Source organism: Phyllobates terribilis, unplaced genomic scaffold (genome assembly GCF_046119375.1).
Source record: "Phyllobates terribilis strain yellow unplaced genomic scaffold, ASM4611937v1 Scaffold_4__5_contigs__length_816908805, whole genome shotgun sequence".
In the NCBI taxonomy this organism is placed as follows: domain Eukaryota; kingdom Metazoa; phylum Chordata; class Amphibia; order Anura; family Dendrobatidae; genus Phyllobates; species Phyllobates terribilis.
In genome coordinates, this window is record NW_027362764.1 from 464,700,278 (window position 1) to 464,718,933 (window position 18,656).

Here is an 18,656-nt window from a genome sequence, read left to right on the forward strand (position 1 = left end):
AAAGCAAACTGAAGGATGTGCTCTGTTAGGGTATATGGACAGAACAGAGAGGTGAGCCCCTTTCGGAATCCGTCTCTATGGGCACAAACATAACCTTTCCAAGTGTTACATGCTTGGCCTTTCACCATTTTTCCTGCAGCAACTACTGTACAACAGGGAGAAGATCTTGTCATTTGCATCATGTGTAGGGATTTGTGTAGGGCATTGCTTTCATTATTACAGTGATTGAAATAAGGAGAACTGGAAGCACGTAGATTATAAACAGTTTATTAAAACAGAACATAACTTTACAAATTACAAAAAGAAAAGAAACTGCTTAGAGTTATAGATTTGAAGTAGATTTAAAAAATAAATACCTATACAATGGCGGTAATACAATGTAATAAAGAAATATACACCGATATAGCTTACATATGCAGGAGCTAATACGTGTATGAAAAATACTAAGAAGTGAAAATATTGAGGTCATGTAAATACACCTGTTCTGAAATTTAGCTAAAGTGTAGCAAATACTTGTCAGAAGAATCGTCCCTCCTAAGCCGTCTATTTGGGCATCTATGTCATAGGAAGCTGAATGGAATGATACATTGATATCTGCGATCTGATGTCTTATTCCAGAAAAATCCACGCTTTTCTTAATCTGTAAATAAAGTGTTAAGATCTCTGGGCGGGACAGAGATTTTCCCAGGAGTTTGTCTCCAGAGGTTATTTTAATGCTTAGCGATGCCTCGGTTTGTAAATTGCGCAGATCACCACTGTCCTCACTTCCTCGCAGATTTCGAGACAGACTCTTGGGAACATCTCTATCCCACACAGAGATTTTAACATTTCATGTACATATTAATAAAAACATGGATTTTTCTGGAATGAGACAGACATCAGATCGCAGATGTGAAGGTATCATTTTATTCAGCTTCCTATGACCTACATGCCCATATAGAAGGCTTAGCGTTGATCCTACTGACAGATTCCATTTAAAAGTGCTGATAAATAGTCATCCATGATTAGATGGTTCATCTGCGGGAGTTTTATATTCGGTTAGCAGAAACCATCTACTCTACTGACATTTGTTTAGAAAAGTTAATTAAAATTAACCTAAATTCCTTGAATAATTCTGTTTCTACTAGCTTATATTAATGTTGCATTGAGATAAGCGCTGTCATTGCATACTATGGAAGCAAAGTGCATGGCATATTATAGCTTTGGAAATGTCCTAGAAAACAATGAATGCTCTGTTTTGCACCTGGAAATTCCTTGTACTAATTTAGAAATTTGGCTCATTTCCTAAATGTGATTGGATGTATCGCCACACTGGGCAGCTCATCCTCTACATATGCAAAAAGTGGAAGCCGCAATTGTCATTTTCAAAATTTGATGAAGACAATACTTTTGCTTTGTTTATTTTCGGTTGCCTGTGTGCTAGCAAACATGACATACAGTAACATGTAAAATTTTGGGCACCCCTGGTCAAAATTACTGTTATTGTGAACAGTTAAGCAAATTGAAGATGAAATGATCTCTAAAAGGCTTAAAGTTAAAGATGACACATTTCCTTTGTATTTTAGACATAAAAAAATATATATAGTAATTTTTTACTTTTTAAAAATGACAAAAAGGAAAATGGGCAGATGCAAAAGTTTGGGCACCCTGCATGGTTAGTACCTAGTAGCGCCCCCTTTTGAAAGTATCACAGCTTGTAAATGCTTTTTGTAGCCAGACAAGTGTTTTTCAATTCTTATTTGAGGGATTTTCATCCATTCTTCCAGTTCTGTGAGATTCCTGGGTTGTCTTAAATACACTACTATTTTGAGGTCTAGCCATTGATTTTCAATGATGTTCAGATCAGGAGACTGTGAGGGCCATTGTAAAATCTTCAGCTTGCGCCTTTTGAGGTATTCTGTTGTGGATTTTGAGGTTTATTTAAGAACATTATACATTTGTAGAAGCCATCCTCTTTTTAACTTCAGCTTTTTTTTTTACAGATGGTGTTATGTTTGCATCCAGAATTTGTTGAAATTTCATGGAATCCATTTTTCCCTCTACCCGTGAAATGTTCCCAGTGCCATTTGCTTCAACACAACCCCAAGACATGATTTATCCACCCCCATGCTTAATGGTTGGCGAGATGTTCTTTTCCTGAAATTCTGTGGCATTTTTTCTCCACACATACCTTTGATCATTGTGGCCAAAGAATTCTATTTTAACCTTATCAGTCCAAAGGACTTGTTTCCAAAATGCATCAGGCTTGTTTAGATGTTCTTTTGCATACTTATGATGCTGAATTTTATGGTGAGTATGCAGGAGAGGTTTTCTTCTGATGACTCTTCCATGAAGGCCATATTTGTACAGGTGTCTCTGAACAGAAGAACAATGTACCACAACTCCAAAGTCTGCTACATCTTTCTGAAGGTCTTTTGCAGTCAAGTGGGGGGTTCTGATTTGCCTCTCTAGCAATCCTATGAGCAGCTCTCACTGAAATTTTGCTTGGTCTGCCATAATTAGCCTGTTAGGAGGCCAGGATAAAGTAAGGTCTGAAACCTTGGGCAAAGTTATCTAAGCACACAAATCTCCAAGGGTGCCCAAACTTTTGTATTGGCCCATTTTCCTTTTTGTAATTTAAAAAAATGTAAAAAATAACACATACATATATATATATATATATATATATATTATTTTTTTTGCCTAAAATACAAAGGAAATGTGTCATCTTTAACTTTAGGCCTTTTAGAGATAATTTAATGTTCAACTTTTTTAACTGTTCACAATAACAGTAATTTTGCCCAAATGTTTACATGCCACTGTAAATGAAGATGATTTAAAGGGGACTGCTCTCCTCACATTTAAATTAATAAAAAAAATTGTATTTGTCATGAAACATTTCCAGTTATTTCCCTTAGAAATTTATGAATAAATTGACAGCTGGGCGCTACCATTTGTCTTGTCGAAGGGGTATGTCCCAACAAAAGTTCAACCTGTCAGCACTGATTGGACAGTGTCAAGCAATGTACGAACAATCCCGCAAACTGGTAACAACCAGTTGTAAACCTATTTATTAATTTCTAGTGGAAATAATAAAGGGAAAACACATCAGAAAGTCCAAAGAATAGATCCTCCAGAACTGTGACATTATGGGAAATACTAATATTTACTAAAACAGACATGTCTGGAGTGCTGACAGATCCTCTTTAAGAGACCAATAGGCTAAAAAATAAAGAACTTTATGAGTTCTGAAGAAAGATGCCAATTTTAAGACAGCATTGCAACCCACACTATTGCAGGCATTCAGAATGTTCCCTTACTATTCCCATCCTCCAAAAATCAGGAAACCTATTCAATTAAAGGGACTCTGTCAGCAGGTTTCTGCTATGTAATCTGAGGACAGCATAAGGTAGGGGTTAAAACACTGAATTCAGCAATGTGTCACTTACTAAGCTTTGTGCTTTTTTTCCCATACAATGAATGTTTTATTACCACAAGATTATCACTGCCCAGACTAGCTTCTTCCTGCAAAGTGGTCCGGCCACGCCCCCTCCTTTGTAAGCTGCTCACTGTCAATAGACAATGAACACAGAAAGCTGTGGTGTGGGTGGAGTTCGCTTTCTGAGCTCTGCTACATGCTACAAAAAACTCTTGATTGTGTCACAATTGCTGCACCCAGAAAACTAAGTGATACATCGTTGGAATCAGGGTCTCATTTCATAAATTATGCTGCTCTCAGGTGAGGTAGAAAAAAACTTGCTGACACATTCCCTTTAAAAAAAGGAACTGAATAAGACATTAGTGTCACTGTTCTGAGATCAGTTTTCAGATGGATCCCTTTGAGTTAATTAGGAGTGTGTCAGGTTTCTCAGACAGAGGGGGGAAGGTAGTAATAAGTCTGTAGACTATGCTATACTTGCGGTTCAAGAGCAATAGCAACCCAAAGAGGGGGTGTGTGAACAGAGCCTAAAGTCAATTTGTGACAAATTGAAAAACAGATGCAATTTGCTGACCTTTGTCATATCATTTATGTTATAGCCATGAATAACGTTTTTGTGGCTTGATACATTTATGGTAGGTGTCTGTGGCAGTTACAGTACATGTATGTCCTTCGTAACTAATTTAAGTGCCTAAGAAGCTGAAGTAGATCATCCACAATTTGTAAAAATTGAGGTATATAATGCAGTAGCAAAAATAAAAGTGATAATTAGGTTAAATGAAGAGTCCACTGGAAATTCTCTCTCTGGATTTACTACTCTCACTTGTGAGATTTTGCAATTCTGAATCTTTTTGTCCCGTTTTGTTAAGAGATTCTGGGTTTGGGGTATTGGTGTTAATCTTAGTTTCTCTCAATAAGAGGCCAACAAACACTGCGCTAGCAATGTACAGCACAACCAGTATCACCGCAAATACACACACAGCCATCTCTGTGCCCATGATATCACAGGTCACGGAGGTGTAGCCGCGCCGATGGTACAGAGCCTCTCGTTGTTTGCACACCTCTGTAGCGTTGATCTGTTTGATGAAGTGAATATATAGCGCAACACATATTATATATGTAACAGCAGACAATACATTAAACACTTCCTCGATCAGCACAAGCTTCCTGTTTTGGCCAGTGCCGGACACGCAGCTGGCAGCCAGGCATGATAGTGTTAGAGTCAGTAGTAGAAGACTAATGGCAACGGCAGCATAAATAGTGGGAAGCTTCATGCGGTTGTACTGCACATCTAACTGTGTCACCTGATCCACTTCATCCCCCAAAAATCCACTCATGCTATAGCCCATGCTATAATATGTAGTACTGCCAAATCCCCCAAGGCTTGAAAAGCCGGCTGATGCACTTTCAGTGGCAGAGGCACATATCAAGACCAGCAGGTTTATGAGAATCTCCAGCAGCTGCAAGAGACCTGTGAAAAGCCAGAGCAATGAAGCCAATTAAAGCTGGAATTCACAGGTAAAAGTCAATGAGATTTTAAATAAAAATTATGCTGAAGTAACACTGTACGCGGTAAATGGTCAAATTTACAAAATCATATTGGAAAACATACTTTGCCGACATGGGGCCATATCATGCTTTCATACGGCAACCAATGGCCATAGAATTTTGAAGATAATACCTTGGTTTAATTGCAGAATCATGCATACATTTGCTACCATATGCAGGTGTAGTAGCCACACCATGAACTCCCAGCCTAAGGGCTCATCCACATGTCAGTTTTTTTGCGTATGAGTGCTATTCGAGTTTTTCACGGATAGCACTCGTACCTATAATAATGAACAGAGCTGTTCATGTCTGTGAGTTTTTCACATCCGTGTCGGATCAAAATCACAATACAAGTCGGGCAGCTCTCGGATGCCATCTGAGTGTGGTCCAATTTTCATGGACTGCTAGATATTAGAAGGTGAAAAGACTGGGGTTTTTTTCACGTACAAGAAAAAAACTGAAGGAACTCGGACCAAAAGCACTGATGAAATTCATCACTTTTTCCCTTATGTGAAAAAAAATGACATTTGAATGAGCCCTAATACAAATATTTGTAATAATATTAAGAAAGTCTAGTCCTGATGTGCAGTAATAAAAGTCTATTGAAAAAATGTTATATACAGTACATTGGAATCTCAACTGATCACAAGAACAATGGGCTAAAAGTCCTTTGTGTGAATGAAGGTGGTTGTGCGCATGTGTGAACACTGCTTCATTCACTTCTATGGGTCTATAGGAGCAGAAGAGCGCATGCATGACTACTGCTCCCATAGACAGAGAATGGCCATGTAGTCACATATGTACACTACCAATCCATTCCTCAGAAAACTTTAGGCCCCCATTCTAATGATCTGTGGTGATCGCACATCATACATTCATCGCCTATCTTTCATATAGGCTAGAAATGTATTTAGTGGGAAGACCCATTAATAAAAGGAAAAAAATCTCATAAATCTTAATTTTCCTTAATGCCTAATACAGTTATTGATTTTATACAGCTTTTTATTAGAATATAAAATTCTTCCCCTTCCATATACAAGTACTGTCAAAGTATTATAAACCAAGCTCTTGTTCCATAAAGGGGATTTCTAGGATATCATTTTACTTGAGCCAAGGCTTTTTTCAGGATTTCCTTAGCATTGCATAGGTGATGGAATTATTATCAAGGCATCAGAAAATGCTACAGGTTCTCTCCCCTGTGCAATTCTAAAGAAATCCAAAACACATGATCTGTTGGGGGGCCGTGAGCAGGCTTGGGCTGGCCCACAGGAGAACAGGAGAATCCTCTGGTGGGTCCCTGTGTAAGAGTTGGCCACCACCCTCTTATATGAACAGTACTTGGCACTATATACTTGAATCACTATGTACAGACAAAGTCGGCATCTTATTCATTTAACTATCTACACAGTTCATTGCTATATGAATTTGTGATTGAGGATAATGTCACATCTGCATGTAGCTGAAAAGTGGGGCCTTGAAGTTGGTTATTGGTGGGCGCTTCGCCTTCACTCTTCCCGATTGCCCTGGTGCATTTACAATCGGGGTACTGGTAGTTTGGGTTGATGTCAGCTGTGCATTGTCCAAAAATACAGCTGGCATCAAGTCCTGGTGTTGGTAATAGAGAGGTGTCTATCAAATGATCAAAAAAAAAAAAAAATCACACACACAAAAAAATGGGGAGTTTATTTAAATAAAGTATTTTTTTGTGTTTTTTTTTATGACTGGGTAATGGGGGTTTCTGACAGACACCTCTTCATTACTAACACCAGGGCTTGATGCTAGCGGTGCTTTTGGACAATTCACAGCTGACATCAACCCCAAGGCACATTACCCCGCACCAGGGCAATTGGGAAGAGTGAAGGCGAAGCGCCAGAATTGGAAAATCTCACTTCTGGGGTGGCTGTGGGTTGGTATTTTTAGGCTGGGAAGGGCGCAATATCCATGGACTTTCCCAGCCTGATAATATCAGCTAACAGCTGTCTGCTTTACCTTTGCTGGTTACCAAAACTGGGGGGACCCCATGTCATTTATTTTTTTATTTATTAGGTTAATACATGTACAGTATGCTACACATGCAAGGCACAAATTATAGATCTCATAGATATCTTTCTATTTCTTTGAACATATTTAACACCTAAAAATCTGTCCTTTCTATTCTGCATTCTATTTCGGTACATGCTACACTGACAACACATGGACGGCCAACAGAAAACCACACGGATTGTAAAAACGGACCGTCTCACGCGTGCGTTTTTTTTAACCAGATGTGTGAAGGGGGCCTAAAGGAACTTGTGTATTTTAACTTTTCTAAAGTTTTCTAGTGAAATTCTGACATAAAATACAAGCATATTGTAGATAAGATTAATCTCTTCCAGAAGATCTTTTAAAAAAAGTAAGTCTAACAGAGGATGATGAAAATTAAAACGTGTCAAAGGCAAAATAAATCTACTTCTCAATTAAAAGCAGTGGGTGAAGACCTCGATTCTGAAACTACTTTATAAATGCCAGGTCCAGAACTCGTTGTTCCAGAAGTACATAGTTTTCCCAATAGAGGGATTTAAAATTCTCCTTAATGTTCTTTTGTTTCAGAAAGGCTTTCTATAAAGTAAAAAATAAAATCAATGGACTTTACCATAACAATGGAAAGCATAGTTAATGCTTCAGACTTGAAGAACAAAGAAGACTGCGGAAGAGCAGATGGAAATTCGAGATCACGGATAACAATGTTTATGTGCTTTATTAACTGTGATAAAACCTTCCTCATTTTATCACCACTTACATATACTTCTGTCTCTCTAGTTTTCAATGTTTACCGCAATTAGAGGGCGAAACAATGAAGCTACATTTGAGCCCCATTGTTTAGAATAATGGTTAATAACTTGTAAAATGTGTGGTCCCATATTGAAGCAATAAGATAAATGTGTTTTGAATTGTTTGCACAATGGTCTGGATTCAGTTGCCTTCAGTGGATTTTCCTGCGATATGTCTACAACACCAGCACAACTCCTGCAACTCTACATTTATTAATTATTAATTCTGAGAAAACTTAAGAAATGCTTGAAAAAAAGGAGAATAAAGATTACAAAATTAAATCTTGTTGAATTTAACAGTCATGCCCAGACCCTTTAACTGTATGCCTGATTATTTCTGCAAGAACTGGCAATTACATCTTTAAAAGCAAAATTCTACAACTTCTTTTTTTTTTTTTTTTTAGAAAAAAAAGAAGGTTATAAAATAATTGTCAATGAAAATGTAGATCCCTCTACATATCTCAAGCACTAACTCTTGAATATTAAAAGTAGAGTTTTTATTTCCTTGCTTCAGGTATATGTGGGTCCATGCGTGAGAGACTCACAATGGGTTTCAAGCCCACCCTTCACTTGACAAGTGAAAATATGTTTAGCAAGATGGGTTTTACAAGCCCAGATATCTGCCTGGTAACAATGCCAGCCTTCCACATACCGGTGTTTGCTACACAGCAAACTATCCAGATAAATTTGGCCATGGACATACAAGAAATATCCGATATTGGGGTGTTGGTCTGCCAAAAACACCATTGGCATCAAATTGTTCAGAAATCTCATAGAAAATGGTTAAAATAAAAATATGTCTTTGACAAGTTGTAGGTAACATTGTGGGGAAAAAAATGCCTGAGGGGCACAGCTTTAATTTTCTCTATGGTATTTAATAACTCACGTTGACTGCCACGTAACCCTACATGAGAATAATTCTTCACCATGCATTGTATTTCCTGCTCCCCTATTACTGACATTGCACGCTAACATACATCGATTAGCCATAACATTAACTTCCTAATATTGTATCGTCCCCCTTGTACAGCAAAAGACTCATTCTACAGAGGTTCGAACATTTTGACATCTAAGGAATTTGGAAGACAAGTCAAGTCTTCAAATTGAACTCTTTGTCATGTTTGTCAAGCCATTCTTGAGTAAATTTTTCAGTGTGGCAAGGAGTATCGTTCTGAAATACCGCTGCCAAAAAAGGACGCTTTGCCCATATTTTCTGCTTCCAACATATCAACTTCAGTCAGATATGTTCAGTCGGTTCAAAGGCGGGCAACTAGATTATTACAAGGGATGGAAGGCCTGTCATGTGATGAGAGGTTGGAAAAGTTGAACTTGTTTAGCTTAGAAAAACGACGCATCAGAGGGGAGCCCTAATATACAACCCCTGGCAAAAATTATGGAATCACTGGGCTCGGAGGATGTTCATTCAGTTGTTTAATGTTGTTGAAAAAAAGCAGATCACAGACATGGCACAAAACTAAAGTAATTTCAAATGGCAACTTTAGGGCTTTAAGAAACACTAAAAGAAATCAAGATAAAAAATGTGGTACTCAGTAAGGGTAATTTTTTTCAGACCAAGCAGAGGGAAAAAATTATGGAATCACTCAATTCTGAGGAAAAAATTATGGAATCATGAAAAACAAACACACAAAAGAACACTCCAATACATCACTAGTATTTTGTTGCACCACCTCTGTATTTAATAACAGCTTGCAGTCTCTGAGGCACGGACTTAATGAGGGACAAACGGTACTCTTCATCAATCTGGCTCCAACTTTCTCTGATTGCTGTTGCCAGATCAGTTTTGCAGGTTGGAGCCTTGTCATGGATCATTTTCTTCAACTTCCACCAAAGATTTTCAATTGGATTGAGATCCGGACTATTTGCAGGCCATGACATTGACCTTATGTGTCTTCTTTCAAGGAATGTTTTCACAGTTTTTGCTCTATGGCAGGATGCATTATCATCTTGTAAAATTATGTCATCATCCCCAAACATCCTTTCAATTGATGGGATAAGAAAACTGTCCAAAATATCAATGTAAACTTGGGCATTTATTGAAGATGTAATGACAGCCATCTCCCCAGTGCCTTTACCGGACATGCAGCCCCATATCATCAATGACTGTGGAAATTTGCATGTTCTCTTCATGCAGTTATCTTTATAAATCTCATTGCAACGGCACCAAACAAAAGTTCCAGCATCATCACCTTGCCCAATGCAGATTCGCGATTCATCACTGAATAGGACTTTCATCCAGTCATCCACAGTCCACGATTGCTTTTCCTTAGCCCATTGTAACCTTGTTTTTTTCTGTTTAGGTGTTAATGATGGCTTATGTTTAGCTTTTCTGTATGTAAACCCCATTTCCTTTAGGCGGTTTCTTACAGTTTGGTTACAGACATTGACTCCAGTTTCCTCCTATTCGTTCCTCATTTGTTTTGTTGTGCATTTCCTGTTTTGGAGACATATTGCTTTAAGTTTCCGGTCTTGACGCTTTGATGTCTTCCTTGGTCTACCAGTATGTTTGCCTTTAACAACCTTCCCATGTTGTTTGTATTTGGTCCAGATTTAGACACAGCTGACTGTGAATAACCAACATCTTTTGCAACATTGCGTGATGATTTACCTTCTTTTAAGAGTTTGATAATCCTCTCCTTTGTTTCAATTGACATCTCTCGTGTTGGAGCCATGATTCATGTCAGTCCACTTGGTGCAACTGCTCTCCAAGGTGTGATCACTCCTTTTTATATGCAGACTAACGAGCAGATCTAATTTGATGCAAGTGTTAGTCTTGGAAATGAAAATTTACATGGTGATGTCATAATTTTTTTCCCTCTGCTTGGACTGAAAAAAATTACCCTTACTGAGTACCACATTTTTAATCTTGATTTCTTTTAGTGTTTCTTAAAGCCCTAAAGTTGCCACTTGAAATGACTTTAGTTTTGTGCCATGTCTGTGATCTGCTTTTTTTCAACAACATTAAACAACTGAATGAACATCCTCCGAGCCCGGTGATTCCATAATTTTTGCTAGGGGTTGTATGTGTGGTCAGTACAAAGGACTAGCACATGACTTATTCCTTCCAAAGACCATACTAAGGACCAGGGGGCACTCATTATGGGTGGAAGAAAGGCAATTCCGGCACCTAAACAGGAAAGGGTTCTTTACAGTCAGAGCAGTCAGACTGTGGAATGTCTTACCACAAGAGGTATTAACTGCAGACACAATAACAGCTTTTAAAAAAGGGCTGGATGATTTCCTCGATACACATAACATTGTGGGCTACAGTTAAATTAGACAAATATACAATTGGGGGAGGAAGGTTGAACTTGATGGACCTAGGTCTTTATTCAACCTACGTTACTATGTTACTAACTTTAGAAACGGATGTAATATCTATTATATATACTTCCTATTGACAGAAAAAATGTTATTCATTTCACCTTTCAGTGGCTGTAATTTTATGGCTGTTTGGTGTTTATTCTACTATTAAAGTAGTGGATATGATTAGAAAGGTAAGAAGAAGCTAGAAATAAACCACACTATTCATACATATATGTGTACATGCACATAAATAATTTGTGTGATCTAAAAGTCCAAATACAAAATTGTACACATTGACCAACTCAATATAGTAACAGCTATCATTAGAGAGAATACAGTTATATGAAAAAGTTTGGGCACCCCTATTAATCTTAAGCTTAATGTTTTATAAAAATTGGTGTTTTTGCAACAGCTATTTCAGTTTGATATATGTAATAACTGTTTGACACAGTAATGTTTCTGCCTTGAAATGAGGTTTATTGTACTAACAGAAAATGTGCAATCTGCATTCAAACAAAATTTAACAGGTGCATAAGTATGGGCACCCTTATCATTTTCTTGTTTTAAATACTCCTACCTACTTTTTACTGACTTACTAATGCACTTTTTTTTTGTTTTTTAACCTCATTGAGCTTTGAACTTCATAGCCAGGTGTATGCAATCATGAGAAAAGCTACTTAAAGTGGCCACTTGCAAGTTGTTCTCCTGTTTGAATCTCCTCTGAAGAGTGGCATCATGGACTCCTCAAAACAACTGTCAAATGATCTGAAAACAAAGATTATTCAACATAGTTGTTCAGGGGAAGGATACAAAAAGCTGTCTCAGAGATTTAACCTGTCAGTTTCCACTGTGAGGAACATAGTAAGGAAATGGAAGAACACAGGGACAGTTCTTGTTAAGGCCAGAAGTGGCAGGCCAAGAAAAACATCAGAAAGGCAGAGAAGAAGAATGGTGAGATCAGTCAAGGACAATCCTCAGACCACCTCCAGAGAGCTGCAGCATCAACTTGCTGCAGATGGTGTCACTGTGCATCGGTCAACTATACAACGCACTTTGCACAAGGAGAAGCTGTATGGGAGAGTGATGCGAAAGAAGCCGTTTCTGCAAGCACGCCACAAACAGAGTCGGCTGAGGTATGCAAAAGCACATTTGGAGAAGCCAATTTCTTTTTGGAAGAAGGTCCTGTGGACTGATGAAACCAAGATTGAGTTGTTTGGTCATACAAAAAGGCGTTATGCATGGCGGCAAAAAAACACAGTAAAATTTGGTGGAGGCTCCATCATGCTTTGGGGCTGTGTGGCCAATGCCGGCACCGGGAATCTTGTTAAAGTTGAGGGATGCATGGATTCCACTCAGTATCAGCAGATTCTTGACAATAATGTTCAAGAATCAGTGACAAAGTTGAAGTTACGCAGGGGATGGATCTTTCAGCAAGACAATGATCCAAAACACCGCTCCAAATCTACTCAGGCATTCATGCAGAGGAACAATTACAATGTTCTGGAATGGCCATCCCAGTCCCCAGACCTGAATATCATTGAACATCTGTGGGATCATTTGAAGAGGGCTGTCCATGCTCGGCGACCATCAAACTTTACTGAACTGGAATTGTTTTGTAAAGAGGAATGTTCAAAAATACCTTCATCCAGGATCCAGGAACTCATTAAAAGCTACAGGAAGCGACTAGAGGCTGTTATTTTTGCAAAAGGAGGATCTACTAAATATTAATGTCACTTTTCTGGTGAGGTGCCCATACTTATGCACCTGTCAAATTTTGTTTGAATGCAGATTACACATTTTCTGTTAGTACAATAAACCTCATTTCAAGGCAGAAACATTACTGTGTCCAACAGTTATTACATATATCAAACTGAAATAGCTGTTGCAAAAACACCAATTTTTATAAAACATTAAGCTTAAGATTAATAGGGGTGCCCAAACTTTTTCATATAACTGTATGTCATATTCATGGCATGTAGCTCATCGGACACTATAGAATATATATTGTAGTATAAGATTATAAAAATCTGAAATAATTATAACCCATTTTTAACAACCAGCCTCATATGCATTTAGCTTCCAGTTTACCATGAGCAACTTCTTAATATTTTGTTGGGCCACTTCTATCCCATTCCCATACTTTTTATTGTACTCTCAAATGCATTATTACTTTGACAATAGGACAAACTGCTGCTCGTCTGTCAGCATTCAATTACTGCTACAGGCATTGGATGCAGTTCTTCTGTTTGGCTTGTGCTGTTTTCTCACAATTGCTGATCTCCAATGAAATTCAGAGCAGCATTTTTGCTTCTGTTCATCCCAATACTTCACCCACTGTTTCCTAAAGTTGGCCACTTACATTGTGTGTCTTGTGCTAACACTCTGGTACTTCCTGAATGCTCTCATTTATCTTCAGCAATATCAGTGTATTAGTCACTTTAGGCACTGTTCACATTGAAAGCCATGAAGTATCCGTGGATCCATGGGTTCAAATGGACTTTATTTACTTACAAAGTGGCCCGTAGGAGTTTCCTTGAGGTCATGTGATTTTGAAGATAAGAACACGATACACTATTTTTGCCTTCAAAAGTGATGGAAACCCCAACTGACCTCTCAACAAAATTCCCTAGCCTATTTATGAGAATACTAGACTAGACTAATTTCATTGAATTTATTAATGAAAAAAAAACAACCATTAGTTCCTATCACAGTAAAAATAAATCAGTTAATGACTTATCTTTGCCAATGAAATTTCGAGAGACCATACAGACCTGCTCAATAATAGATATCTTTGGTTAGTTAATACCACTGTCATGACTGAAGACACTGACTTAGCCTGGCTTCACACATCCAATAATCACAGTCCAAGTATGGCTCGCAATTTCTGGATCGCCTGCTGGCCTCTTGACCCAAACTCAACAACCTAATTATGTATAAGCTTATGAGGCTGTTGAGTTTGTGTCAGTAGACCTCGGCCAATTTGGACATCATGGGCCTTACTTGAACTGTAAATGCTGGTCTTGTGAAATTGGCCTTACGGTTAAGGGTAAGGTGTAAGTCTTTTAAATGTGCAATTTACTATTGTTTTAGTAAAATAGCTCCAAAAATTCATCTTGCTTTATTGACTGAGGAGGTTTACACTGCTGCACTATCGCTTTATAGCACTTTACTTAAGGGGACCGCAATAGAGTTATATATACCTAGAGTCTCACAATCATTGACAAGTAATATCAGATATACAACCTTATTCATCAAAATAATTATTTTTAAAATAATGACATACCTCTTCTCGAACAAAGATTGGAGCACTTTTCTGAGAAGCTCTGCTTCTGTGAGGGCCGCCTATGACTAGGAGGACTGTACTGTTGAAAAGATCCTTTACTTTGTCTTGAAGGATATTCAGATATGATGGTGGGCGGCTGTGAATGTTGACTTCTTACTGGTGCTTGTGAAGATAATCTGTAGAAAACAAAGTATTATAAAATGTTTAGCTACTACTTGGGTTTGTGAAAAATTCTTCCACCGTTATAACCGTATATATCTACACCTTCCACAACAAATTGCTTCATAGTTACTATGGTGAATAGCAAAAGCAGTACTAAAGCACAATACCTTCACAGTAGATTCACTTTACTCTAAGTTTCCTTTCATATAGTGGTGGCCTTCTCAACCCTGTCTTTTAAGGGGAATCTGTAATTAGGTTTTTGCTGCCCATATGATAGCAGCATGGTGTAGGATCAGAGACCCTGATTCCCGAGTTGTATTGTAGCACCCTGAGGATTCGGCTGCTACAGGGGTATTGCACCTCAACCCAGAGGTGTGATATTCCACTCCCGGGTAAGGATGGAGTGTGGGACTGAGCTCGGTAGGCTGCATGCACTACACACATCCCATTTCCGAGGAGCAGACCGACGGTACTCCCACTTAGAAATGTGCAGGTACGACCGAGTCTGTTCCTGGCTGGAGTGGGAGGGGGGTGGTACATCCCAAGTAGTGTAGGGGCAGATAGGGGGAGCAGCCTGGGTAAAGATAGGAGCTCATTGGGTGCTGGTCACCTGAGCTCACACATAGAGGGTGTATATAAGGTGGGCACCAACTAAGAACAGGGTCAGTTGCAGAGAGAAAGTCAGCGAGCAGAGGAGAAGAGAGACCCAGAGTGAGAGAGGAGAAGAGAGAGAGAGACCCAGAGGGGGAAACAGCAGAAAAGGACTCCAAGAACCCAACTTAAATCCCCGGGTGAAGAGTCGGCACAGGGTACCGGAACCCAAGCTGGTGGGGGCAAAAACACTCCCCAGCCAGAGACCGGAGACCGTGGGCAGCGTTTGCCACGGTCACCCACCACATCCACCACGAAGGCATACCACGAGGAGGGTCAGGGAACCCAAGGCCAAGGGTCTCCCAACAGAAGGCCCGAGGGAGCTGGACCTGGGTGGATCAATAGTGGGGACGGCCAGAGAAAGGACAGAAGGAGAGCTCAGGGTCACGCTCCGGACTTATTTGGGAGTTGGCTGGATCCAGAACCTGGTGGACGCAGCACGGCTCGGGAGGTCACTCGAAGCTGGAGTGACCAGAACATCAGCAGTGAGTAAACATCCTAAACTGCATAACCCGACTCTGTCTCTGATTGCCGTCTACACTGCATCGCCACAACTCCCATCCTCTGCACCTGATCCCCCTGAGGCTATACCCCACCCGTTGGGGGTTATATCACCAAAGCTGCACCTACACCACCAGCCTCAGCGGACCCTGCTGCAGCGGCGGCCACAGTGACCGCAACACAACGGGTGGCGTAGTCGACATTAAGAACTTAGTAACATCTGTAGGACTGCCACATACAACTGAGTTTGACACCCTGGGCACGGACCGGGTCACAGCCACTCGGAGACTACAACCCCCATCTGATCCGGCTCCGGATATTCCCATAAAGAATATGGCCCAGGGGGCGCGTCAACTTTGGCGTAGTCGGCAGGATTACGTGCCCACAACACCCGGGTACTGCGTGCCTGAAGGAAAGTGCAAGTTTACCTCAAGAAGAAGTCTCCTGCCGGTTCCGGAGGGTCCCCGCCATCGGACCCCATCACCAGTCAATTCCCGCCGGTTGTCCGCCATTAACAGCTTTTTCCCGCCATCTGCAGAGTTTCCCGCCACTGGGAAGCGATTCCCGCCATTTCCAAAGGTTTCCCGCCTTGGAAGAGCGGACGCCATTATGGGCGTGCCAGAGGGTGGCGAGAGGCCACCTCCCATCGTGGGCCAGGACCGAGAATGGCGCCAAAAGTGGAAACCGCCCCCACCAACAGAGACTGTGATGCTAGAGGTGTCTGTCAGCGTGAAAGAACCGCCCCTGGAGCTGACAGTCACCCAGTGGCCCCGGGACCGCCCTCGGAGTGGGAGGAGACGAAAGAAAAGAACGAAGATGGGTGCCGCCTGGAGCAGTCTGGAGCGAGCGCACCCGGAGGCAGGAAGCCTGGAGAAGAGTAGCAGAGAAGCTCACCCGGAGATGGCGAGAGAGCAGAGCAGCACCGGCCCGCTGGCCAGGAGCCTGCTGGAAGAAGAGCAGAGCAGCACCGACCCGTTGGTCAGGAGCCTGCTGGAAACCACGACCCCACTAGGCCTAGTGGAGGTCCTTGCACAGCTCCCCCGAGACCGGGAGTGTGCACAGACAGCTCTGGAGGGCCTCGCACGGAGGATGGCCCGGGTACAGCGAGAGACATTGGCGGAGTGGAGCCGAGAGATGGCCCAGCAAACCAAGACCCGGAGCACGCCAGCCAAGATGAGGAGACAGACCGCCTCTGAGGATGGCGCGGGAGGACCCAAGGCCGGAGACGGCGCCGAGAAGGGAGCCGAACGCATGGAGGCAGGTAAAGGGGACGTCTATACCCCAAACCGGGACACCGCTTACCTGCCCCAGCTCCCCGTCGCAGAGCCCGAAAGTCCCCCTGCTGTGCCCGAAAACGCCATGTCACCGACGCAGACTAGGCCCCAACCGGAAGCCACCGCCGCGACCCCTGTGACGCCATGCGCACCGACCCCGAGCGTGGCAAAACAGGAAGTAACACCAGCCTGGTCGCAGGGCCTAGAATTCCCGGGCGTCGCAGCACCAACAGCGCCCCCTACCTCCGCGGAGCCTCCGGCCTGGCCGCAAGGCCAGGTAGCCCAGGGCGCCGCCGTCCTAACGGTGCCCTTCACCTTCCAGGTGCCCCAGGCCTGGCCGCAAGGCCTGGGCAACCCGGGCGCCACCACCACCGCGCCCGCACCCGTAAAACCAAGGGTGCCGCGTCTGGGAGAGGACTTGTTTGCCCAGCACACGTGGCCGGACGGGCAGCCTTTCATCTGGCCCCAGAAATATTATGAACTGGAGCACCAGAGGAGAGTTGGGGCCATGTGTGCACCCCTGATTCCGGCTCCGAAGCCCGTGATAAGGATCTCGCCCCCGCTTGAAGAGACCCAATTTGAGTGGGACCCCACCGGAGAAGACCTAATGGGGTTCACTCAGGAAACCAGGGCAGCTGCAGCGGAGCGTGCTGAGTGTTGCCGACAGCAGCTTGAGGAGTTTGCGAGGGAGCGGAGAGAGAGGCGGGTCCGGGAACAACAGGCCCAAATAAGGAGCGCTGAGCAGAAGAGCCGAACCAGGAGGGACCCCCGTGCAGCGCACAGTCCCCGCACCACCGGGACTGTAATTAAGTTCAACATGCAGCATGGGTGGGGCTTCATCAGAGACCACAACACCCCCGGCGACGTCTTTGTCACGCGCAGAGATGTGGAGTCCCATCTGCCGGAGGGGCACAGAGGTCGTGACCTTTATATCGGGGACGAGGTCACCTTTACCCGGCACAAGTGTGCCAAAGGACCTTACGCCCTCCATGTGCATCGCCTGACAGAGGAGGAGCTGCGATGTGAGGAGGAAGAGCAAGAGGATCCGGACGGGTCTGAAGCTGAGATCCCCAAAGAAGGAGCAGGAGGAAGACGCTGTTGAGTACAGCGGAGCAGGTGCTGTAAATAGTTACCCGATCGGGGTATAAAGAAACTGTTACTGCAAATATAGTCCCCGTTGGGACCAGCTGATGTGAACTGTTCACCCGTTTACCCTTAATCCCACAGGCTGAGGACTGTGAGCAGCCATTCCCTTTCCCTCCTTACCTGGCCGAGGACTGAGAGCGGCCATATCCCTGTACATAGTTGCGCTTCCTAAAGCGCCCCCTACCGGTTTTATAGGAAAACCATTTTTCTAGAAAGACTGTCGCACTGTACCCGGTCACACGTTGCACAGTGACCGGAGGAGGAGCCAGAGGCGACGAGAAAGTTTTATATATATAATGTTTTATATATTTTATATGTTTATGAAAAATTTTGTATGTTATGTGATGTTTTTGTCTTACAGCCCGAGGACGTGCTGTGATTTACCAGGGGGGAATGTAGCACCCTGAGGATTCGGCTGCTACAGGGGTATTGCACCTCAACCCAGAGGTGTGATATTCCACTCCCGGGTAAGGATGGAGTGTGGGACTGAGCTCGGTAGGCTGCATGCACTACACACATCCCATTTCCGAGGAGCAGAC

The 18,656-nt window shown here is 42.3% G+C and overlaps 1 protein-coding gene across 4 annotated transcripts in view; it reads right to left on the reverse strand.

Annotated features, from left to right (window-relative positions):
* Positions 1–18,656, reverse strand: part of LOC141265501 (MARVEL domain-containing protein 3-like) — an 81,339-nt gene that overhangs the window by 32,614 nt on the left and 30,069 nt on the right. For 3 of the 4 annotated variants that reach the window (XM_073678662.1, XM_073678663.1, XM_073678664.1), the window contains 2 exons: positions 14,384–14,559; positions 919–4,889 (listed from right to left, as the gene is read on the reverse strand). In XM_073678662.1, coding sequence (XP_073534763.1) covers positions 4,192–4,889; positions 14,384–14,559 — 874 coding nt within the window. In that variant the 3' untranslated portion in view covers positions 919–4,191. Of the gene's footprint in view, positions 1–918; positions 4,890–14,383; positions 14,560–18,656 lie in introns of those variants that run through there. The other variant, XM_073678665.1, reaches the window with a different exon arrangement.